The sequence below is a fragment of the Chinchilla lanigera genome, unplaced genomic scaffold (genome assembly GCF_000276665.1).
Source record: "Chinchilla lanigera isolate Chin_1 unplaced genomic scaffold, ChiLan1.0 scaffold00018, whole genome shotgun sequence".
NCBI lineage: Eukaryota > Metazoa > Chordata > Mammalia > Rodentia > Chinchillidae > Chinchilla > Chinchilla lanigera.
The window spans coordinates 7,160,249-7,185,501 of NW_004955419.1; the positions used below are offsets into that span (position 1 = coordinate 7,160,249).

Genomic DNA, 25,253 nt, shown 5'->3' on the forward strand with positions numbered 1-25,253 from the left:
CGCCGCCGATGCGCCTGGTGGCCGGACGCCAAGGGGGACCCGCGGACACGCAGCCTCGCGGTAAGAAGCTCCGCGCCGCGGGCGCCGCCGGCCGGGACCCCGCGCTCGCTTCTCCTCGCACACGCGCCCCGTTTTCCGCAACCGGGCTGAACTTTGGCGGGACGAGCGCCCCCGGGGGTTGGAGTCCTGGGGGTCCGCGCGCCTCGGGGACCGGGTCGGGGGCGATCTGTGCATTGGGGCAGCAGGAACCCCATGGGGTCCCCGACCCTGGGGGCGTGTGGGTGACAGGTCGCCCTTCCTTGCCCTCAGCCATTCTTTTCCCTGTGGAGCGGCTGGGAGGGAGGACGGACTGGGCGTTTGGGATTTTGCTCACGTCCGAAGTCGGGCTGCGGCGGGTTGGGCCGGGGGAGGTTGGGCGTCGGAGCGGCGGAGGAGAGGAGCGCGGGACCCAAAGGGGGCACTTCTGCAAGCTTTTTACCCCTTCCTCAACACTCTTTTTAAAAAGCCAACGGCCGCCTTGGGAGAGGCCCTGGCGCATGAATCACCCTCGCTTCCTGCCCCCGCCCGGCCCCGCGCCCCGCGCGCGCGGGGCGCCGCAGATTTGAACTGGACGCCGACGGGAACCCGCAAACAGGCATTTCTTTGCAGACGCATTTGAATCAGCCAATCACGGGCCGCAGGGGCCTCTCCGGGAGGATGGGGCGGGGGTGGGGGCCGCCACGGAGGCCCCCGCTCGGTCAAGTGGGGTGCGGCGACCGGGCCGGCTCCCAAAGGCGCAATGGGGGAGGAAGTGTCAGTTTGTGAACCTGCTGTGGCCAGGCCAGGGGGAGGGGATCTTGCAGAGCCCAGGAATCCAGGTGGCAGGAGAAGACAGGACTTCCGATTGCATCTCTGGCCCAGTGCTGGGGCTCTCTGCCCTGGAGAAGAGAGAGGAACTGGGTAGGGGGACACATGGCCACCCTTCTCTGGCAAGCCAAGACCGCGGCAATGACCTGCCCACCCCAGAGTCCCTTACATGCACACACATGTATTTAGCTTCACATATTCATTTACACATACACTGCTGTAGGCATGCACTTGCCCACTCTCACAGGAGTGCGCTCACACACACACACACACACACACACATACACACACACGAACTCCAGTACAAACATGGACAGGACTTTCCCGATGGACAGATAGTCGTGACAGCAGGTGCCCACACACACACACACACACATACACACACACGAACTCCAGTACAAACATGGACAGGACTTTCCCGATGGACAGATAGTCGTGACAGCAGGTGCCCAATGCCGCGGAGAGGGAGGAGACCAGATTAAAAGATGCAGGGAACCAACCAAGGCTGTGTGGTTACAGTGAAAAGGGGCGAGGGGTGCGGTGTGCCCGGAGCCAGGTGAGCCCAGGCAGAGGAGGAGGGAACGCGGAACACTAAGGAAGCCCATAAAGTTTCTGGGAGAGTGGAGGAGAGGCAGTAGAGCAGGACTCGCCTGGCAGTGTAGTGAAATACCAAAACCCAGGGACCTAGCGCAGGTGAGCACCAGGCTCAGAGAAAGGCCTAGCACAGGTGAGCACCAGGCTCACTGAAAGCGTGGATGAATGAATGGTCCAAGCAAAAGAGGCCTGAGCCCAGACCAGGACAGGAGGATGGAAAAGGAGGCACAGACCAGAGGTCATCGTGCTGGAGGTTGGCCGGCTGTGACAGCTCACTGGTTGGAGAAGTCTGGGGTGCCTGGGGCTCCTGGGAACTATGGTAGCAGCCTTGCCAGGGAGAGAAGGCAAAGTGCAACAGCACATCTAACAGAAATGGGAGAGCCAGGCATAGGGATGGCAGTGTTGCTGGCAACGAATGTCCATTTGGGTAACAGGATGAGCAGGTTTAAATACCCCAGAACTAGTATCCAAGAAATCATCCCATAATTGAGAACACAAAAGGGGCTTACAAAAGATACAGGTGGTCAAGTCTACACTAGTCCACAAGCCACTCAGGAGTTTCCCCTCCTAGGCCTAGATCTCAGAGTAAGGATGGGTGATGGACAGCTCCAAGGTGCTCCCTGGAGGTGGGGGTCAGCCAGAGAAAACTTCAGCCTCCTGGTACAGGGCTGTGGTTCAGGGGTCCTGGGAAGGGCCTCTGTTTTGTTTCTTCACAGATTCCTTCTCGTTAGAAGCAGCAGGGTCTAGGAGCGAGAGAGCAGGACTTAGTGACAGCTGACCTGATTATGCACCAGGTCTCTGTCTGCCACGTGCCACTTCTCCTTGCCACACCTGTTTCCCCATCTGCAAAATGGGAATAATAATGTCTCCCTCCCATGGGGTTGTCATGAGGATTCAGTGAAATAATAAATGTGTCTGGCACACAGCACTGATTTTTCCTTCCCCTGATGGACTTTCAGGAGCAGGGAAGCAAGAAGTAAAAACCCTGTTCTTTTTCTCTTCAAGGGTCAGCGGAAGCTGATGGAGAATCGAGCTCTGGATTCAGGGACTCGGGACTCCTATGGTGCCACCAGCCACCTCCCCAACAAGGGGGCCTTGGCTAAGGCCAAGAACAACTTCAAAGACCTGATGTCCAAGCTGACGGAGGGCCAGTATGTACTGTGCCGGTGGACAGATGGACTGTATTACCTCGGGAAGATCAAGAGGGTAAGGCTTCCCTTTCAGCTCCTTCTTCCCAGGCTCGGCATCTCTGTTTATCCCGTCTGTTATGCAGACTAGTGATGGAGGATTCCTGGGGAGTTCCCCTTATGTCCCTCATGCCCAAACGCCGATGGTGGAAGGAGCCAGAGCCTGGTTTCTCCAGGACCATCTCTAGGGCCAACATTATCCAGCCAGCTCTTTAGAAGAGTGCTCTGAGAACCCACAAAGCAAACAGAACCAGGCTGGAGAGGCGCACAGGCCACCACGTGGCCTGTTTGTCTGCCTTTGACCTGGCCAAGTTGCCCTCCAGCCCCTGACTGTCAGCTCCAGGGCTAGGAGCACAAAGCTGCTAACTTCCCCTTCCAGCTTAGCCCTGCTTTCTAAAGCACAAGGAAACAAAAGGGGAGGGAGAACATGCTCTAGTTGGGCTCTTCCCCGACTACTCTCTTACATTGCTCCTCTCCGTGCTCCAGGTCAGCAGTTCTAAGCAAAGCTGCCTTGTGACTTTTGAAGATAATTCAAAATACTGGGTCCTATGGAAGGACATACAGCATGGTGAGTATTCCTGACATTTAGAATACTGCTACCTTGCCCTGTCCTCTCTCCTCCACTACCTTCAGTGTTTCCTGCTCTCCTTCCATCTCTTATTCCTGGCATCTGTCCTGGTCCATGAACCTCACTCTCTCTTGATGATCAGATTACCAGACATGTGACACCTGCCTTCACCCTCAGTGCTCGGGCCTCATGAGGGAGGCAGGGCGGAGGGGAAATGGCTCAGGGAGCTATGGAGACTGGAACTGGGTCTCGGGCCTGTGTTTCTTTGCTGTATTCTGTCTCCTGCTGCTCCGAGTTCTCAGTCTATGGAGGCTAAGAATGAGGACGACACCCGGCAGTCAGATTTGAGCAGTGCCCCCATCAGCATGTGAAGAAAGCTAGTAAGCAGCTTTATTCCTGGGGTCAGGGCTGAAGAAAGACCAAGAAAACGGATCGGTCAGGCAGTATGAAGGTGAACATGCCTGGGTAGATCTGAACCTGCTTTCAGGATGGAATCGGAGCTGGACTGGGTGCCATCCTGGCCTACAGAGAGCTGATACTGTCTTACAGAGATCACAAATCTGGGGCATTTTTGCTGCCATTCTCTCTGCCATGCACATGACAGATGTCAGCAGTCAGCCATGACACTCATTTTTTTAAGAGCTCCAAGCAACCACCATCAGAGTTGGCAAGAGAAGAAATCAGTTTGCCATTTATCCTCACAGATGCAGCCCTTTGGGAGGAAGAGGCAAGTTTTTATGTCAGATAGGCCTTGGACCAAGTTCTCGCTTTGCCTATTACTAGCTGCAGAGCCTTGGGCAAGTAACATCACTTGAGTTTCAGTTTCTTTGTCTGAAAGAAAATAATGAAAGTCTTGGCTTCATAGGGTGATTAGGAGGATTAAATTAAATAATCCACATAAAATGCATGGCCCAGTGTGCTGAGTTACAGGAAAGCAGTTTTTAAAGAACGTGTTACAGTAAAAGATGATTCCAAGACATCTGCTAGCTGGAGACCTCAGAACCGAGCGGTTGGTAGATCTTTCAAATAGTGCCACCTCCAAGAACTTGTGGCCGACAGAGACTGATTCCTTCTCCTAGCCCCTTACCCTAAATTTATAATATACAAATCCAAAACCATGAGAATCTCCTCTCCTAGTTGCCCTCTTATTGAATGCCTAAGGACCCAGATGGAGAAAAAACACAGTTCACCTTAGCAGGGCTTGTGTAGGAGGCCCACTGCATGCCATGCGCTGTGGAGATACTATAGTTAATGTTCATCCAAGGGCTCTCTTTTTTTTGTTTGTTTGTTTTTGTTTTTGTTTTTGTTTTTCTCCGGTACCGGGAACCGAACTCACGACCTTGCACTTGCCAGGCAGGCGCTTTGCCACTGAGCTAAATCCCCAGCCCCAATGTTCATCCAAGGAATGGCTGTGTCCCCAGCTGGATGCCTGTTCCCCCTGGGCACCGTGGTGGCCCTCTCCTAAGATGAGAGCACAGATTGGGCACACAGGGGTTATGATCCGTTGTTTCACTGAGACCAGGAAAGATCCACTTTCCTGGATCACATTCAGGAATAGGAGGCAAGGTCCTTGCTTGGTGAATTATGTAAGAAACATGCCTTGAACACCTATTACAGGCCATATTCCAAGTGAGGTCCAAGGGATACAGAGATAATGTGACACTGTTTCTGCCTTTACAAAACTTTTAGCCTGCATGGGAAATAAGACAGAAGCATGTATCGAAATGTACTCATACAACTTTTACAGACACAAAAGCATTTATTTTTCAACAAAAAAATGAAAAGAGGTAGAGAGGGAGCCAGTAGAAGAAAAGCAGCCCTAAAAGTGTATCAGCTGATCACCACGTGTGCACTTTGTTTAGATCCTGATTTTAAAAAACCAAAATTATGATGATATTTTTGAGAGACAGACATGTGAGCACTAACTGAATGTTATTGATATTTAGATGCAATAAAGGCTCTGGTTGTTTTTTTAAAAAAGAGGGCTGATCTTTCAAGATATAACCTAACTATGTATGGGAAAATGATTGAGATCTAGAACTTGATTTAAAATAATGACAGCAAGGAAGAGTGGGTTGGACTATAGTCAAAACAAGGTTACCCAGGAGTTATAATTGTTGATGAGACCATTGAGTACCATTATAACATACTATTATTATCCTATAATAAATGTTATCTAACATAAAAATGTTTAACAAAACAACTTAAAAATATGCAGGAGGGTTTGCACAAAGTGGTCAAAAGAACAAAGGACTTGAGGTCAAATAGCAATGGGTTTGAATCCCATTCTCCTACTTACTAGCTAAGCAAGGGATTTATCCCCCTCACGCCTCAGTTTCCCCATCTTTAGATGGGGTCATTATAACTGGCCCCTTAGAAGGGCTGGAAAGATTCAGTGAGGTGGCCTGTGAGGCCCAGTGTGGAGTGGAGGCTCAGCCCTTGGACTAATTTTAACTCTTCTAATTCCTGTGAGCTGGACCTGACCCAAGAAGCCTCTTTTTCAGCTGGCGTTCCAGGGGAGGAACCCAAGTGTAACATCTGCCTGGGGAAGACATCAGGGCCGCTGAATGAGATCCTCATCTGTGGGAAGTGTGGCCTGGGTGAGTGGGTGAGCAGGGCACGAGAAGGCCCTGCCTGTGGGTCCCTGCTGCACTGGCCTCTGATGGGCACTGCCCCATGCTGCTGTGGCTTCAGCTGGCTTCCTATTTCTCCCAGAGCGCCGGGTACAAGGAAGCCCTCTGTGAATGAGGACCCAGGGAGGTGACCTTTGGGAAAGTTGAGAAAGTACATCAGAGTATGCAGTTTGGGGCCCTCCCAGGTAGATAGGATGGGTGGGAAAGAAAGAAAGAAGGGGTGCTGGTGCTGAAGCCTGACCTTGGTGCTCTGCCCACTGACCGGTGCTTTTAGTCCCCAGTGTGGATATCAACTTGGCTGAGTAGGTGTCACCAGTCAGTCCCCTGGCAGCTGGCGGGCAGAGCTCCTCCTAGGGCTTGCTGCAGCCCTCGTAACCTTGCTGCCTTTGGGCCAACTGGCCTTCGGCCACTGCTTCCTCAAGGCACTCACCACCCCCTCCTCTGCCATAGGTTACCACCAGCAGTGCCACATCCCCATAGCAGGCAGTGCCGACCGGCCCCTGCTCACACCCTGGTTCTGCCGACGCTGCATCTTCGCACTGGCTGTGCGGGTGAGCCCTCCATCCTTTCCTGCCTCCTCCCATGGGGAGCCCAGAGGCCCCCTGGGCTCACAAACAATAAGCTCCAAGCAGAAGGGCCCCAATGGGGCTTTACAGACAGAGGCCATCTCTGCCTCTGACCAACTTTGTGTCCTTGGTTACGTTCCAGAGCCTCCCTGAACCTCAGTTTCCTCAGCTGTAAAATGGACATGGAATGGTATCAGGAATAGGAGGCCCCTGGCTGATGGTGCTTTACTATTAAAATTCCCATAAATGCCCACACTCAATATATTGGTAATTGTTCCTGTATTATACGTGCTTATTACTGTTAATACTATTATTAATGGAGATCCTTCTGGGACAGTGGATAAGCTTGGAATTGAGAAAAAGCTCCTTTTGTTCCCAACTACCTTGGAATATCTGTGTGTCCTCCAAGCCCTGGGCTGCACTTTCCTTGGTAGCCGTGTGCTGACTGGTGCGACCCATTCAGAACCAGCGGTGACTCGGGACCTCGTCTTCCCCCAGAAAGGCGGCGCGCTGAAGAAGGGTGCCATAGCCAGGACACTGCAGGCCGTGAAGATGGTGCTATCCTACCAGCCTGAGGAGCTCGACTGGGATTCGCCCCACCGCACCAACCAGCAGCAATGCTACTGCTACTGCGGTGGACCCGGAGAGTAAGCGGCGAGGGCGGGGCGCAGGGGCGCCCGAGAGCAGGACCCCGAGCTTCCCGGAAGGCGGAGGAGGGCAGGGTGCAGGGGGGCCGACCAAGATACCCGCCGTGAGGGTGCAGCCTCAGGGAGTGGGCCCTCAGAGGGCCTTGGGAAACATCCTACCACCCTACCCCCAAGGCAAACCAGGAAAGTCACCAAAGGACCCTTGAGCAGTGGGGCCTGAAGGGAAAGCTTTGGGTGGGGCCCGGGGGGGCTACAGCCAAGGTGAGAACCTAAGGATTAAGGCCAAGGACTGGGCTCCTTGTGGCACCCAGCACTTTCCCTGCAGTGGGGTCAGCTGTGGGGGAGCAGAGGTATTTTCTTGGAGCCCTGTGGGGAAGAAGGAAGTATTGAAGAGTAGCGAAGTGCCTAGGCCTCACACTGGGTCCAAATCTTCCCAGGACGGCCAGAACCCTGGCTGTCCCCCTTACCGGCCCAGTGCGACCCCTGAGCCTCAGTTGTCTTACTGTTTTTACCTCATGTGGTGGTTGTGAGCTGACAATTCATGTAAAGGTACACACAGTGCCTGGTACGTGGTAATCACTTAAAAAACATGAGCTGCTGGTAGTGATGCTACTGTGGCATGGCTGTGAAGATTGTCTTTTCGCTATCAGAGCCAATTAAATGGGTGAGAGCCTTTTCCCTAGAGAAGTGCAAGCAGGGGCCTATGCCGGGGATGCTGTGGAGGGAATTCTTGCCCTGCTATGGGGCCAGTTTGATTGACTTTTCCTGGTGGACCTGGGCCTTGGCTGACTGCACCAGGCATTGTGAAAGGACTTGCAGACATAAGAGAGAGGGTCTTTGCCCTCAGGAAAACAGCCCCGAAGTCAAGAATCTCAGACTATAGTCCTTTTGACAATAACTGGAGGCTAAGCTCAGCCGGGTAACTCAGAAAAATCACTTAAACTATTGCATCTCTTAAATGGACTTCGTTACCTTAATTGCCCATGAACTTCCCAGAGTGCTGGGAGGCCTAATGGATAACAGATGGACAGTGCTCACGGAAACCTTTCCAGCACTGAGGCAGTGCTTCTCTCTGTTTAATGGGTGAGTTTAAAAATGCATCTCCTAGAGGCTTCCCCAAAGATTGAACCGTTCTGAAGTGGACCAAGGAACCTGCATGTTAACCTGCGACACACCCAGCAAAGGGTAAAAAAGCATTAACTGTTGTTAACAGAATACCTCTTTGCTCTTCGTTCCTAATCAGTGACTAATTGTTGAATGGCCATGAAAGGGCAGATATAGTAACAGGCGAGTAAAAGCAGACATAGGCTTGTCCCCAGGTGGTTTACAGGAAGCCATCATTCTTCCACTAAGACTCTCAGGCGAACCTGTCCTTGGCAGTGATGTTTGGGAAGCAGTGTGTGGGGGCACCAGTGTGCTGTGGCGGGAAGAACATGGGCTTTGAAGTTGGGGAGACTGGGATATGAACTGGCATGCTCCACTTGCTTTCTGAGTGACCCTGAGCAAGCCATTTTAACCTCTGACTGGTCTATACTATCGGGACAGTGGTCTACCTTCCACAGATGGTAAGATCCAATGAGGTGGCATGTGTCTGGCTCCCAGGACATGCTCTGGAATAGCCTCAAAGCACTTGCTAACTGGTAGTTATCTTCTCTCTCTTCTGGTGGAGGGTAAGCCTGTACTGGGAATGGTTGCTGAGCCTCATGCCTAGCTGACCCTGGTTCTTCTGCCTCTCCAGATGGTACCTGCGGATGCTGCAATGTTACCGGTGTAGACAGTGGTTCCATGAGGCCTGCACACAGTGCCTCAATGAGCCTATGATGTTTGGAGATCGGTAGGTGCTAATTTGGCCCAGCTGGGCCTTGAGGGTCAGGTGATTATGGGACAGGAGGGTGGCAGCAGCAAACTCCTGCAGATTGCCTGCCAGGCTCTGCACAAGGTGGAAGGCAGTTATGTTAGCCTATAACTATGTACAGGAAGCAGCTCAGAGTAAGGCCCTGGCTGTGCAGTAAAGGATGTGCTAGACTGCATCCCTCATTGCCATTGATTTGTGGGGTACCTTAGGCAAATCCCCCCCTTCCCTAAGCCCCCAGTCTCTTCGATGGTCTGGAAAGAAGGGCTGACTGTCACAGTCCCTGCCCCAGCTCTGCCCAGAGTTGTAAGAGCCATCGGGGAAATGGATGATTTCTGGCCCATGGGACTGTGTTACTGGGAGATGTTATATATGTCAAACCAGATATTCCATGTTATTGGTGTCTCCTGTTGTGATTGTGTGTGTGTGTGTGTGTGTGTGTGAGAGAGAGAGAGAGAGAGAGAGGGAAGTAGTCACTACAGCTCCACCTCACTCTGTAAACTCAGGTGCACTCCAGGGCAGTATCTGGGGGAAGGGTGTTGGGAGTAGGGGCATATTCTTTGGTCTCTGTCCTGCCCTGTCCTTACCCACCCCCACCCTCCAGAGGCCACCAGCCCCAGCAGTGAGAATGCTGACTGGGAAGACAGGTGGGAGGTGAGGGGGTGGGTGGCCCAGGGTAGGGTGTCAGAGCCCTCCCCACCACAGGTCCCTTTCTACCTCCCACAGGTTCTACCTGTTCTTTTGCTCCGTGTGTAACCAGGGCCCAGAGTACATCGAGAGGCTGCCCCTGCGATGGTGAGAGGGTGGGGCTTGGTTGAAACTCACCCCTCCTTTCCCAGTTCACCCTTCCCTCCTCCCTCCAGTTTGCCGCTCCTCCTCACCGGGGCCCATTTCCTTGCCCTGTTGCCTAGGGTGGATGTGGTTCACCTGGCCCTCTACAACCTGGGGGTACAGAGCAAGAAGAAGTACTTTGACTTTGAGGAGATTCTGGCCTTTGTGAACCACCACTGGGAGCTCCTGCAGCTTGGCAAGGTATGCAGGGCGGCAGGCGTGAGTGGCAGAAGTCAGGGATGTCTGTGCAGGCTCATGTAGTGCAGGGCTTGGGGCTTGGTGTCTCCCTCGAGCTGCTGCCTCTGACCCAAATTTTGACAGTGGGCAATTGTCACCTCACCAACTCAGCCTCTGGGATCTAGGACAGTGGGTCAAATCTGGGCAGAGCAGGGCTTTCTGCTGAAGCATTTGGGCCTCTCCAGATTTCTTGGCTAGGATGGAAAGTGGAGTGGGCCCGCCCCCTGCTGATCCTGTTCTGGATGGTGATCTCCAGGCGCCTGGGCACCTCAGATCCATGCAGTGAGGTACCAGAGACTTTTGAGAATGTCAGAGCAGGACAGAAAGTTGCTGGTAGTCAGCTACTAGGCTGGGGCCAATCTAGAGCTGGAGCCAGAGCCATCCTAATCACTTCTACCATGGGGAGGCACCCTTTGAGCCCTCCTGATGCCTTCAGAATCATCTCTGCTACACGCAGAGCCAGGCATCTTCTCCACTGACGGTCACAAACTTTTCTTTGATGAGAAAAGGGTTAAAGAAAAAAGTAATCTTTATGCTTTGCAGAAGTTTTACATAATATTTTCATTTATAGTATTTGATCAATTATAAGACACACCTATAATAAGCTTTAAAAGACATTTTCGAAATAATTTTCCCTGATTTATAAAAAATTCATACTTGTTCATATTAGAAAAAATTTGTATTTTTTTCTGTTTACATGGTTTATTTAGATGCAGCAAAATGATTTTAAATCATTTTCAACTCACATTACATAGTTATTTTCCCATATTAAAGAATCCTCATAAACATTTTTAATGGCTATATTAGTTTCTGTCACAGTTCACCGGTTTCTTTATCGTTGAGTATAGGGGTTTTTTTAACCCTCTATTTGTCCAGCACAGTAAACAGTTTGGTAAAGTTTTTGTTACTAAAGTTTTTTGTCGTTTTCCATTTGTTTTTGTTGTCATGGAGATCAAACCCAGGGGCACTCTACCGTTGAGCTTCACTGCCAGGCCTTGTTTTTTTTTTTTTGAGACAGGGTCTCACTAAGCTGCCCAGGTAGGACTTGAACTTGCAGTCCTCCTGCCTTAGCCTCTCCAGGTGCATAGACCATGGAGAACCATTCCTGGGTAAAGGGTATGAAGCTCTTGAAAAATCTAGGCCAGGAGTTTGTCACTCCACTTACAGATGGGGACATGACACCTGGGGGACTCAGGAACTTCAGGAAGGGCAGGGGAAGAGCAGGGCTCTTCAGATTGCACAGGCAGCGTCTGACTGTTCTCCTGGCCTGTTCTCCCCTAGCTCACCAGCACCCCTGTGACAGATCGAGGACCACATCTCCTCAACGCTCTCAACAGCTACAAAAGCCGGTGCGTGCAGGGATGCAGGGAATGCCTCAGCCCCCAACAGGAGGGACTGCAATCTGAAGGCTTCTCCTACTCATAGCCTTTGCCTGAGCTCTGCTTCCTGCCTGTCTTCCTCCCCTTCTCTTTGAATCATTCCTTCCCATGCTTTAGGATCCAAGGGGCAAAGGGAATCAGGGCTCTTCCTTTGCCAAGCGCCCTCGCATCCTAATTCATCTGGGTACTGGGCTCAGCTCCATAAGGGAGGGGTCCTGCTCTCTGAGAGTCCCTCCTGCTCAGGCCAGCTAGGGTCCTGGGCCAAGCACTGAGTGGTTAAATCATCATCTCTCAGGTGGGCCGCAACCTCCTAAGCCCATCCCCTAGTCCATGACTTCCCCTTGAGTTCTGAGAACCCAGAGCCTGCTACATCCCTCCCTGCCCACCACCACAGGAAATGCCTTGCTCCAATCCAGATATTCAAGGTCTTTTATGATCAGGCCCTGCCTCCAGGTCTTTTGTCATTGTCCCTTTGCTTTGTGACTTGGTTACTTTTCTCTCATTGTTGAGACAAAATACCTGACACTCAAAGTTAAAGGGGGGAAGGTTTATTTAGCTCACAGTTTGTAGAGGTTTCTGTCTGTAATCGGCTGGCTCCAAGGCAGGGTGGCTTAGCAGAGGAGGATCGCAGAGGAGAAGCAATTCATTGCAGGCGAAGACAGCAAAAGCAACGGGAAAGGGTCAAGACAAGCCTCTTTCTGTCCCTTGTATGGTATCCAAGCTACTGGGATTAGGGCAGTGCCAAATCAATCAGTGGGCTGATCCAGTAATCACTCACCCTTAATCCTAGCACTGCACCGTGAATCAACCACTCTGGATTCAGCCACCTCTGAAAAAGTCCCTACGTCTATGACTGCATGAGACTTTGCGGGGACATCTAGTCATAACACTTTGATTCTGGATGCCAGCCACTATGCCCGTGGCTCCTCCACCTACTGTCTCTGCTGGTGCTCTTCCCTCTGCCTGTGATGTCCTTCTATCCCATTTATGCATCTCTGTCATCAACAAGAACTTACTGAGCTGCTACTCGGTTGGGCCCTGGGTAGGTCTGAGCCCCAGAGGCGAGTTAGACATGCTCCTGTGAAAGCTTTCCACACGCCTCTAGCAGAACGACCCACTTCTCCTGCTTTTGGGCCCAGCGTAGCCCACTCTTCACTAAGCAGCCTCTGGCCTCCCAGTGGACAGACCCCTCAGAGCAGGCCTGGGTCTGAGCCATCTGTGTAGCCTCAGGGCCAGTGTAGAAAGGAGGAGGAAGTGCCTGGTGGTACCTCTCCAGTTTTGAGGGAGAATGACATGGAATGTGTCGGGGACCCCAGGAGTTCCACTGTGCACTGAAGGACGCTTTGCTGTGGGAGGCAGCCTTGGAGCTGCTTGAGATAGAGAAGAAAAGGGAGGAGAGGAGCAGCAGGAGCCACACACCTGTTGGAGGAGGCACTTAATTGTCATCAGCCACATTCTTGGCTGGGACCCCTCACTTGATGGGCTTGTAGGACTCAGCATCCCCTGAGGCCACTCTGGATTAGCTCAGGGGTCAAGGGAGCCCAAGAGGCTTGTCTAACACTAGCTCCCCACAAGGACAGACTGACTGACTCCAGAGCCTTCCCTCCCTGTCCCCCCTCAGGTTTCTCTGCGGCAAGGAGATCAAGAAGAAAAAATGCATTTTCCGCCTGCGCATCCGCGTCCCACCCAACCCGCCGGGGAAGCTGCTGCCCGATAAGGGCCTGGTACCAAGTGAGAATGGTGCCGCCTCCTCCGAGCTGCGTAAGAGAGGAAAGAGCAAGCCTGGGTCAGTGCTTGGGGACCCAGGGCTAGGGCTGCAGCCAGACTCGGGTTCTCTGCTCCCAGTTCCCATGCCCAGCAGGTGGGCCATGCAGTGGGCCCGCACAGTCTGGTGGCATCCATGTAAGCCAGGCGTCCCTACAGCCAGCTAGTCCCAAGCTGCAGGCACCCTGAGAGGGCGAGTTAGTGGCTCCCAGGCTCCTTCCGTCATCACCCCTTACGCCTCATTCAGGGGAAGCCAGATCAGGGACCTGGCCTGCTCCATTAGGGCTGGGCAAAGAGAAGGGGGCGTCTGAGTGTGTTAAGGCACCCTTGCCCTCCTGGCTGAGCCTGCCCCAGCTTCCTGGGTGTCGGGACAGGGCATATGGACACACATGACCTTTTCTTTTTCTGCTGAACAACAGGCCCTCTGTACCTCCCTCCCCAGAGGCTGCACCCTCCTCCCCAGGCTGCTTGGGGAGGTGCGGCCATCTGCCATCTGCCATCCTTCTGAGCCCGGCCCCACTCCCACCACTGGTGAGGCTCCTCCCTCTGGGCCATCCTCTGGCCCCCAGGCTCTGACTGGGCCATCCTCTCCCTTTTCTGTCTCCACAGTTTGTTGCCTCACGAATTCCAGCAGCAGAAAAGGCGAGTTTATAGAAGAAAAAGATCAAAGTTTTTGCTGGAAGATGCTATTCCCAGTGTTAGTTCCTTGTTTTCTTACTCTCCACTTTCACACGCAGGGCCAGCACACATTAGAGATGCTCTTGCAGAAAGCAAAGTCCCGAGGCCCCGGGGACTGCCCCACTCCCTATCACAGTGACACAAAGGCGGAGCACCCCCCCAGACCACTCCCTTATCTTCCCAAGATGTCCTTGAGAACCCAGGCACAGGGGCATGTAATATCCTTGCCCCCACTGAGCAGGTGGGGAAACTGAGGGCAGGGTGGGGCACTGACTCTCCTGCAGTCACACATCAAGGCAGTGGCCAAACCCAGCCTAGAACTAGAACCCACATCTGCATCCTTAATTAAGCCCTCCCTGTGAGCAGTATTAACCATGCCTCATCTCCTCAGCACTTTACAGTTTACAAGGCACTTTTCCAATCATTTAACTTCATTGTGCTTCTTGACACCTCTAAGAGTGAAGCAGGGAAGGGGTTATTGTCCCCATTTTGCAGCTGGGGTAGCTGAGGCCCAGAGAGATCAAAGGTCATCCTGAGGGCTGGAGACCAGACCAGGACTAGAACCAGGTGACTTGGCTCTTTGGCCAGGACATGGAATAGAGGAATTGGCAGGTCTTAACCCTAGTAGGCCTGGCAGGACAGTGGACAGCCTGTGTGGCCCTCAGCTGGGGAGAGGGTATATGGGGGAGGCAGATTTGACACTCGCTGACACACCCTTCTTCTCTCCTTCCTGTGTCCACAGAGTGACTTCACCTCAGCCTGGAGCACCAACCACCACCTGGCCAGCATATTCGACTTCACGCTGGATGAAATTCAGAGTTTAAAAAGGTATCCGTGAGGGCCCCAGCAGGAAAGGCTTGCTCTGGAGGCTGGGAAGGAACTGGCGGGGAGGCTACCCCCACACCCCAGCAGTGCGCAAGGCTTTGGAAGGGGACGAGGCAGAAATCACGTTCTGAAGGAGTGGGGCCTCCTTTGGAGTCCTTCTGGAACCCCCAGTTAAATGGTCCACATTGCATGGGGCTACAAGAGGCTCTTTTAACACTAGTACTTTCCTGTTCCCCAGAGCCTCGGTCAAGGCAGCCGGGTGACGGTCTCCCTACCTCCTGTGGCACTCCCCACCTCACACAGGAGACCAAAATCGCTGTGCTTGCCCCACTCTCATGATGCAGTTTGATGGCCCTCATCTCTGCTCCTGTCGCTGTGGCTCTGAAATGCACTCTGCCCTGCTGCCCGGCATCTGGAAACTTAGGAGCCTGCTTCCTCCAGGAAGCCTTCCTGCCCTCCCAGGCCGTGCTGGATACCTTACTGTGTTTGCCCACAGCACCCGAGAGGAGGAACTGTACCTTTTATCATCTTACTTCTAATGTTGCCGAAGGGCATTCAGTGCTTTCTGGAGGCTATGGAGGAAGGAGTGAGAGACTGAGATTCAGAGAGATCTGAGCTCCAGACCCTGCTTACTAGTATATGTGGCTTTAGTTAAATTCCTCAGCCTCTCTGAAGCTCCTCATGTTTTCCCAAAGTAAGATACAAATGAAAGCTCTTCATCTGTAATGGTAACACAAGTGTCTTGTGGCTCATTAAATAGTCACTAGAACGTCCGTACCACCTGGGGACAGTGGGCTGGGAAGGCTTTCTTAGCTCCTAGACTTTGAACGCTGGATGAGTAGAACATGGACAGGCCAAGTGTGCTGGTGGGAAGCTCGGCAGTGCAAAGGTGGCCTCTGCTGGGATGAAGGATGCATATCAGAGAGACAGAAAGAGGTCTGAAATCCCAAGGGACCCCAAGAGCCAAGTTGGCCGGACCTTGCTGGGTCTGGCTAATGTTAGGCTCACTCTCTCCCCCGTTAGTGCCAGCTCGGGCCAAACCTTCTTCTCAGATGTGGACTCCACCGATGCCGCCAGTACCTCCGGCTCCGCCTCCACCAGCCTCTCCTATGACTCCAGGTGAGTGTCCTGGGGTCTACCCTTCAGGCTTTTCTAGCACTGCCACCACCAGCCCATGCCCCCACTGCTGCAACCTGTGGGGCTCATTTTGTGCATCTGAGTCTCAGCTGGGGGACTTAACCTTTTGGCATTATGATCATCTGGCCCTGGGCTGCTGATTCTGAGTGACTGGAGTACAGGTGGGGGTTAGAACAGGCATTCAGCCTCCATCTCTTTCAAATGCTCCTTATGAGCTACAGAATGTCCTGTGACTCCTCCGGCTGATTTCAGGTCTGGGGTTGTTTCACAGAGACTGCTTCCTTCTGCAGTTCTTGGCCTCTGCATGCCATGTTTTGCATGACCGTGCCTCTCAGACTACAGGTCCCCTGCTCCTGCTTCTTGGCTGTCTGAATCTGGTGTCTGCTCCAGGCTCTCTAAGGGAAAGTGCCATTTATTTGAAGGGAATGATGGCAGCTTGTAGAGGTCAGCCTGGGGAAAGGGACAAATCCCTGGGGCCAAAGTGAAGATACAGCCTCTTTGGCAACAGCTAATTGTAGTACCATCAGGAGGGTGGCATTGCAAAGCACAAGGATTTCTTCTACACTCAGGGGCCTTAGGATACATAAGGTCATTGCAAAAGTAGAAGGAAAAGTATAACGCCAAGTAGGAGTGTGTCTGGAAGTATCTCTTTAGCTCCAAACATCTGTCTCAGTATCTTTCTCTATTTTCTCTAAAATTTTATTTTGTTTCCACTGCTAGAGGTTGTACCCAGGGTTTCATGCATGCTAGGCAAACACTGTACTACTCAGCTACACCCCCAGCCCTGTATTTTAATGTCTTCCTGTTTCTTTGGTTCTCACTAATGCTTCAGGGCTTGGCTTCCGTTTCTAAGCATCTGAGAATGTGTACTTTGCCTTGTGTGTCCATGTCTTTAATACCTCTGCCTGTGTGGTATGAGAGAGTGTTTACTTCATAAGCCCTGTCCCTATCCCTGCTTGTCCCAAGCAGCTCTAAAGGAGTCTAGGTGAGGGGCGGGGCAGCCTAAGCAGGGCCTCTCTACGGTTCTGTGTAAAGAGGCACAGAAAACGGCAGGAACACACCTATACTTGTGCAGTCCTCAATCTCACATACAAAGAGCACATGCTTTAGAGTCAGGCTACCTAGGTGGTATCCTGGCTCTGCTACTCCCCAGCTGTTCGTTTCTCCTGTGAAGCCTCAGTTTCCGCCCTTATAGGACTATCATAAGCGTATAGTTCAATAAACCCATGTCCAGGGCCTGGCACTGTTCCTGGAACCTAGAAGATTGTTCAGGGCAAGAAACTTGTTTGTTGTTCCATCTCATTCCCATCATCTTCCTCTTCCCCTGCCTGAGGTAGACGGACAGTGGGCAGCCGCAAGAGGAAGCTGGCAGCCAAAGCGTACATGCCCCTGCGGGCCAAGCGGCGGGCGGCCGAGCTGGGCGGACGCTGCCCCTCGGACAGCAGTGCCGAGGGGGCTTCAGGACCCGAGCGGCCAGATGAAGGCATCGACAGCCACACGTTTGAGAGCATCAGTGAAGATGACTCGTCTCTGTCCCACCTCAAGTCCTCGATCACCAACTACTTTGGTGCAGCTGGGAGGTTGGCCTGTGGGGAGAAGTACCAGGTGTTGGCGCGGAGGGTCACGCCAGAGGGCAAGGTTCAGTACCTGGTGGAATGGGAAGGGACCACCCCTTACTGACTGCCCGTTGGTGGGGGATGCCAGGAGCCCTGAAAACCAAAGGAGGGACAGCAGAAGCCATAGGCTCCCACTTTCCCCAGGCTGGGGCTGGGGCTGGGGAGGGAAGCAGGACAGAGCTGCAAGTGCCTGGCCAGAGGCCCCACATACCTGCTCACCGGGCCGAGGCCGAAGCCTGCACTGCTGCTTTGCCGGTTGTTCTCTGGCTTCTCAAGGCTCATCACCCTCGTGCCTGGGTCTGAGGTCCCGCTGGCTCTTTTCCAGCATCCCTGTAACACTCCACACCCCTCAAACTCTTTATTAGTTCCTCTGGATTTGTGTCCCCTTGGTTCTGTGACCCTCTTCCTCCTCAGGCCCAATCTTTTTGTCCCCGAGTCTCCGTTCCCGCACCTCTCACCCCTTTTGGGTGTGTCTGTGTGTTTACACAACCTCCACGTGCACATCTGTCCCTCCACTGGAACCCTCACACCTGACCCCTGGGCAGCAGTCCTCCCGGGAACCCCATTGTGAGAATGGGAACCTGAGGGAGAATGGCTGAAAGTGGAGCTTCTCTTCCACCCTTTCCTGCCACTTCCTCTTGCTCCTGGAAAAAGTGTGTTGTGTGTGTGTGTGTTGTGTGTGTGTGCGCATGCGTGCCTCTGGGAAAACCCCTGTGGCACAGACACTGGGACGCAGGACCTGGGGAGTGCAAAGCTGTATCTCTGCTGCAGAAGGCATCAACATCAGGCCTCATCTCGAGGGAAACCAAAAGTGGGGGGGGGTGGACGCCACATTTTTGCTGCTTCCAGAGATATTAGAAACTGACTTATCTGATTGGAAAGTGGAAAGAAGTGCCTTGACTGGGAGTGGGGCACAGGGGCACCAGACTGGCACCAGCCTTGCCAGCTGCTGCTGTGGCCTCCAGCTTGGCTGGGATTTGCAGACCACCAGCTGGACAGCGAAGGAGTAGAAGAGCGAGTGCAGCAGCAGGACAGCAGGCCTGAGAAGCTTATTTTTCCATTACTAGCCCTGCCCCCTGCCCGCCTGTGAGCATTCAGGAGATCTCTGACATAGGTTAGACAGCTCTGCCTTAAACCTCAGCTCCTCTAGTGCCTTTCAAAGGGACCTCACCTGGGCACAGCACGTTTACTTCTCTCCGCCTGCTTGGCACAGCCAGGCAGGGACAAGTAGGCACTGGGCCCAGATCTCAGCCCCACAGCTGCTGCCACTGAGCCCCCGCAAATGGGGCCAGGTGGAAGGGGAGCTGGGAAGCCAGCACCCAGCCCAGCAGGGGTGTGGGACCCGGGATCCAATCTGTGGCTTCCTGCTGGCCTCAGAGCACAGCAAGCTCACAGGCCTGCTTTCAGACTCCAGAGAAACCAGCATGCGTGGGGCCTGTTTCAGCACCTTCCCTACTTTGGGCTCCAGAGAGACTCTGGGCCCAAAGGGAAGAGGTCGGAAGGGGTGCCCACTTGGGAAGACAGCACAAGGCCTAACAAGGTCACCTGACCCCCCACCCTAGCATTTCAGTCATACCAGATAATAGCTGCATTACTGCCAACTGACCTTAATAACCCTGTGCACCTTCTAAAAGATCATGGTTTTGAATTGCTGCTTTTAATAACATTTGTTATATTAAAGTTATAATTAATGTGTCCGGTTTACAATGTAAAAATTCTCTTTGAAAAATCCTGTTTTCCTCATAGCAGCTGTTGGATAGAAGGAACTGGCTCTGGCTCCTGTGGCTTCCTGGAGGTTAGGCTCAGGAGGATGGGTGGGGCCCTGTCCTCTGGCCACGCTGCCACTCCTGCCACTGCCTGCAACATTCAACAATATTCCTGTTCTTATTGCCAGAGAAAATCTGGAAACTTTTTACTCTGATTCCCTGATCTATGGTGGTGGTGGTTGGGGGAGGGAGGTTAGCTGAGTCACATAGAGAAAAGATGGAAAATAGACCCTGTTAACGAGTAAATACAGGCACTATAAACTTTGCTCATTACACCCAGGCACACAATTCTAGAAATGTGAACTAGTCCTACGGTACAACCTGGCTGTGCTGGTCATAACCTATAACACTGTGATAATCCCAGTAGCATCTGGCACTGCACATGTTGGGAGGGTAACTTCATATGTGTTACTGATTATTGCTTTAAGCCTCTGAATTTAGGACACTTTGGAGAGAAACAAATTGGAGTAGCGAACAGGTCAGCTGTATAGAGAGATGAAGGACATGAGTTCAGTTGATTTCTGTAGTTGGAGGGGTGAAGTATAGCTTGTTAATCCCAAGTGGAGGCTTTAGTTGTGTTAATAACAGCTGCCTTTAAGCATTTACATTAACAACCACTCCTGCTGCTTCAGCCTTGTGGTCTTCCTTGGAATAAAACCACAGTGGCCGCTGGGATGGGGGATTATGCTTTGGGCTGAAATCAATGGAATGAAAGAAATGATCCGTGCTAGGTGTTGAAAGGCTTCAGTTCTGGTCCAAGTTCTGGTCTACAGTGAACAGTTCTCTAGCCCCTTGGAAAGTGTGGGCCACAGGACTGAAGAATGCCTTCTCTGTGGTCTGGACTAGTGCTTCCAAATTCACAGCAAACATTTACCTTTGGAGTTGTGGAATGAGAAATCAGAATTCTCAGAAATTCCCGAAATTGCAGTAAGTTACTCTTAAGATCCTTTACTCCTTAGACTTTTCCTCATCATTATAGATATCTGAAAATATTTTGTTTAACAAAAAGGCATATTAAGATTAGTAGTATTTATGAAGGTCTGCAGAGGAGATTTAAAAGACTAAAAGATGCCAGGGAACATCTACTGGATGTATTAAAATAGTACTGTAATATTTGAATATCCTAGAAAGGGTAACAGCTCATAAAATCAACCAGATGTCCAAATTGCCAACTTAAGGATTTATACTACTTCCAAGGTTTATTTCTTGGAATGCCACTCATAGGATCTGTATAAAGTATATTATGCATATAAAATTACCTACATTGATTGCAGCAGACAGGGCTAGATGCGTACACCCCTGACATGGCAACAACCAAAAGCAGGACTAAATAGATGGTGATCATTTTTCTCTCTTACATGTCCCTGCCTCAGTTCTCTCTCCAACTCAGCATGTTAGTGTTTTGTGTTCTTTTTTTTAGTTTGATGAAGGTGGATTTTTCAAACCAGTAATGTTTTGATACTAATAAGCTTTAGTACTCACAGGATAATTATGATACTTTTCTTCATTTCCTCAGTTGATTTTTCTAGAGATTCTGAATTAAAAACATACATTTCCTAAGAAATGCTGGAAAGGGATTTTCACACAGAGGTAATGGTAAAGGATCTAGCTCTGACTTCTATAGTGTCACTGTGGGAAGGCAGTGTGGGATGGTGACCATACCATGTCGACTGGACTTTCACAGATCTTAAAGGTCACTGAGCTCCTCTAAATCTAGTCTGTCATCTGTGAAATAGATCATCAACTTGCAGATCTCTGGTGAGGCATGAATGATGCAATACATGTGTAGACACTGGGCCAACTGACATATTAAAAAAAGATGTTCTAAAAGCTAATACTCTTAGAGCTGACTACAGCAGGTTCTCTAGGTCTATAGGGACTTCATCTCGTTTCTTTGAATCAAAGGGAATAAGACCAGTAGGTCTAGAATCATAGAGTCAGTTTCACATCCTAGCTGTGCTGAGAGGATAATGAACAAGGATAACTTTTAAGATCTTAGAAGATAGGACAGTACCCTGCTGACAGAGCTGGTGTTTAGTAAATGTCCCTCTCCCCTCTCATTTCGGTAAAAGTCAATTCAGACGCTTAGGCAACTGCCAACCACCAAAAAAGTTTTTTGATAACAACATAGCACAGAAACTGAACCAAGAAAGACCACAGACAGGAAAATCTCCCTTGGAATTAGTCGCCCTTTAATAAAGTTCAAGGAAAAAAGTTAGATTTCGCTAATTCCACAACTTAAAAGAAATTGCACCGTAGAGAAAGCTTTTGCCATTTAAATCCTTGAAACATCAGTTGGGGAGGTACTTGCCAAATTCTGTACAACAGATCAAACATTCACACATACCCCTGACCTTCAGCAGGTCACCGCCCAGCAATACAAGGCCAACAAAGTAATGCACAAGGATGAAAGGAACACCAGGGCGGAAGACAGTCCTTCCAGCTGGGGAGCCAAGCCATGCAAGGGAACAGCCACATGTCACAAGCATCCAGGTAGAAGGGAACTCCAGGCAGAGGGGACCACATGAACACAGGAATAACATCACACAATGCAGGGAAACCATCTGTCTGAGGGAGATGTTGATGACTGAAGAGGTAAACTGAGGTAAGGTTCTGAAGGGCCTTGAAAACTAGACTTAGAAATTGGACTTTATCCTAAAAGTAATGAAGGCAATCAACAGGGAACTATAATGCATTTTAAGTAGTGTTTACTTTGTACAAGATTTGCATATGTATCAGAAACTGATCTGTTACAAAAAGCAAAGAACATCACCATTAGCATTCTCTAGACCTCTCCCTAGGCAGCTCCCCAAGTCCCCACTGATACCCTCTGGACCTCGGAAGGGCCTCAGCTTGCAGTTCCTACAAGGTTTTCATAGATGGGTCCTGGGACATCTCCCCCATTTCATATCTAGGAGTACTAAGGTGAGGGAAGCAGAGAGTTGCTTTGTTCGTGGACAGGGCCTGGGTCACATTTCTTTTCTCGCTGCTAGGACTCGACATTCCTCACCTCCCCTATGTCCTTCCCCATGGAGCTGGCACAGCATGAGCTCACACAGAAGTGCCAGGTATAACAACATGCCACTCCCTTTCTGGGCATCTGTACAATTCAGTTTCCTTTAATAATCAGTAAAATGGAGACCAGCCTAGAGCAGTGGTTTACTAAGCTTGGATGAAGAAAACTTTCCTAAAAAAACCCCAAACAAACCAAAACCCAAATCTTAAAGGGTGCTCAGCGGCTAACAAGCAAAGAGTGCATTGATAGGGATGTAGGTGGAGGCCTCCAGCCGTTACCCTCACCCAGGTAGGCCCAGGGAGTTTCTGTCAAGCTCTGGGGCTCTGTATGGCAAATGTGAAAAACACTGGCCTAGCAGGTTCCCAGGGCTTCATTTCTGAGCTCAGAACCTACATCTCCACTGAGCAAGGCACCAGAACCTTCTCGTATCTGTCACACTCAGACTAAGAAAGAGTCAAGACTTACTGCCAGCCCATGAGGCCGTGTTGAAGCCCTAGTTCCTAGTGCCACCTCCTCAGGACTCTGGAGCAACAAAAGCCTCTTTAGGAGAAATAATCCTGCTGATCTCTGAAATTCCACCATTACAATTCATCCTTTTGAACACAGCGCTTGCTAGTTCCTCGAGAAGGAGGCATCCCATACACTTCCAAGTGAACAAGGTCATCGGATCCATTCCTCCCCATCAGAAGCAGGGGAGCAGTTATCCCCTAGGCATGTGAGATAGCCTCAGTGACTAACGATGACAGACTTCACCCTCACCGCCACCTCCTTCAGTTTGTACAACCACCCTCATCCTCCGGCCTCTGGCCACCTTGAAACATGCAGCACTCCAAGACAAGTTCCATTGGGTTCTTTCTGGCCCGACCTTCTCTTCTAGCCTCGGGAGCCTTGCACCCTCAGCCAACGCAGGTTAGTTGCTCCTCTGCGCTCACACAGACACAGGATCCACAGGTTCTGGGAGGCAGAAAACTACTCTTCCCAGAGTACAGCCGCTGAAGGGCAGAGGCAGTCAGCAAGATGCACAAGAGGGTTCCCTCGCTCGGCCCTCCTCCATGCTCTCCTCAAGCCACTTTAAATACTGCACATCTCCTTGATCCATGGCGAGACTGAAGACCTCTGGGATTTCAAAGGGATGCACCAACCTTTGGAAAGAAAGTGACCGGGTGATAAAACCCAACTGGCCAGCACCACAGGCGGCCCTCTCATCTGCTAAGCCCACCTGGCCAGCACCGTGACCCACTACTCCTGAGTGCCAAGTTTCCCATGTGTCAGCAGGTGTGAGCTGAGTTACAGTTTCAAGGTCTCACAGATTCAGGTTCAGATTCTAAGTCTGCCCTTACCAGCTGTGTGGCCACGGACAAGTCACTTGCTTTCTCGAAAGGTCACTACAGAAGAAGAGACACAAACAGTACCTACATGACTGGGGGGATGAAAACTAAACAGCATAAGGGAGACAGAGAACTTGCCTGGTACCTGACTGGCACTCACGCTCATTAGAGGTTAGCTACTGTTTTCATCACCGTCTCACCCGCATCCCTGCCTTCTCCTCCAGGGCCACCGCTGTGTTCCTCCCTACCCAGAGCAGTCTCCTTGCTCCTGTTGGCTGGTCCAAAGCCTCTCTCTCCCTCAAGGCCAACTCAACCACTAACTTTTTCCAAAGGGTCTTCACTGACCCTTGGTCCACAGTAATCTCTCTTCACTACTTCACTCTTGTCTCTTCACTATTCCCTGGGCCTTGTCACACAAGGCAAGTTCTCTTCACTCTCCAGACGAAGGCGACATGAGATGTGGGCTTCAGCGAAACTGTGACATTATTTTGTCATCTTACTATGTTAGAAATGATGGGTAAAATTACTGGTACCTTAGTATGAGTCAAGATAGGGCCACCAAAGTGTACTCACTGTCACTGTATTCTTTACCACCACACACATGTACTTTTAAATAGTTTCACTTAACATCTTTGAGGTGGTAAAGATTACTATTTTTATTAAAGTTCAGCCCTTCACTATGTATCTTTGTAATGTTCTGAGAGGAAAGATGGGAGGTACACATAAAGCACTTCTGCTGTGTATCTAGGTTCAAAAGTTAGCCAGGTGAGGTGGAACATGCCTGTAGTCCTAACACTTAGAAGGCTGAGGCAGGAGGATCACTGAGAGTTCAAGCCAGCCTAGGCTACATAGTGAGTTCAAGGCCAGCCTGGACTATGTAGCAAGACCCTGTCTCAAAACAAACAAACAAAAAAATCTGCCACACACTTGTGTGCCAGAGTTACAGGCTAAACTGGACAACTTTTTGTTGGAATAACGTTTTTGCTCTGAAGCCCAAGTTACCATAATTTGTCAGTTTTACAAATTACGGTAACTCTAGTTTGAGTATTAGGTAGCCATTTTCTCAATTGGGAACAAAGCCCGTAATTCAAATGAAGACTATTTACATCATTTACTGCCATTAATGTTTTGAAGTGAAAAATTATAATTTTAGAAAATTTGAACTTATTAGAAGCATAAAATTGTCCCAAAATGGTTCTAAAGAGATCCAGATGTCTTATTAAGCCAGATTTTGAAAAAAAATAATAAAATGGTATCATTTTTCTCAGTAATTTCTTTTTTGTTTTTGGAAAATACTACTTTCTATAAAAATGCATGTTTGGGGCTGGAGGTATAGTTCAGTGGTAGTGCACTTGCCTACCACATATGAGATCTAAGTTCAGTCCCCAATACCACACACACACACACACACACACACACACACACAAAGAGAGGAAAAAGGAGTTTTTTTAGAGTTGGTGGCTCAAGTCCAGCTCTCCTGCTTCTCAAGCTCATTAACTTGGTCCCCAGGACATCCCTGGCTGGTCTTGTGGTCGATGAGTGACAAAAGATGCCAGCCTTACCTGATATAGCTGGAGAGCAAGGGGACCTTGGAAGTCTTTGTCTTTATTAACTGTGAAAAAAGAAAGAAAAGCATCACTGCTGTAGAACTGGAGCCTCGGCTCTAGCCCTGCTCACTCATCTGGGCATTCAGACGAGTACTCCTCCCGGGACGCCAGGGCAGTTCACTGGCTCCCAGAGCAGCCTTGGACATCGCAGGTGGGCAAAAACTTCCATCATTTGA

General features: G+C 50.9%; 2 protein-coding genes across 7 annotated transcripts in view; one reads left to right on the forward strand and one right to left on the reverse strand.

Annotated features, from left to right (window-relative positions):
• On the forward strand, window positions 1-19,075 carry Phf19 (PHD finger protein 19; the record flags this gene model as incomplete). Its single annotated transcript, XM_005382592.2, is given in 15 exon segments — window positions 1-60; window positions 2,446-2,646; window positions 3,114-3,195; window positions 5,700-5,795; window positions 6,279-6,379; window positions 6,893-7,041; window positions 8,780-8,875; window positions 9,620-9,688; window positions 9,805-9,925; window positions 11,243-11,310; window positions 12,962-13,126; window positions 13,714-13,801; window positions 14,525-14,610; window positions 15,631-15,726; window positions 17,082-19,075. Coding segments are annotated over 14 exon segments (1,746 nt in total). The 3' UTR covers window positions 17,425-19,075.
• LOC102023153 (protein CutA homolog) overlaps window positions 620-25,253 on the reverse strand; it is a 38,613-nt gene continuing 13,979 nt past the window's right edge. For 5 of the 6 annotated variants that reach the window (XM_005382588.2, XM_013513213.1, XM_005382586.2 and 2 more), the window contains exons 5-6: window positions 25,033-25,082; window positions 21,298-23,284 (exon numbers count right to left, since the gene is read on the reverse strand). In XM_005382588.2, coding sequence (XP_005382645.1) covers window positions 23,152-23,284; window positions 25,033-25,082 — 183 coding nt within the window. In that variant the 3' untranslated portion in view covers window positions 21,298-23,151. Of the gene's footprint in view, window positions 918-21,297; window positions 23,285-25,032; window positions 25,083-25,253 lie in introns of those variants that run through there. The other variant, XM_005382587.2, reaches the window with a different exon arrangement.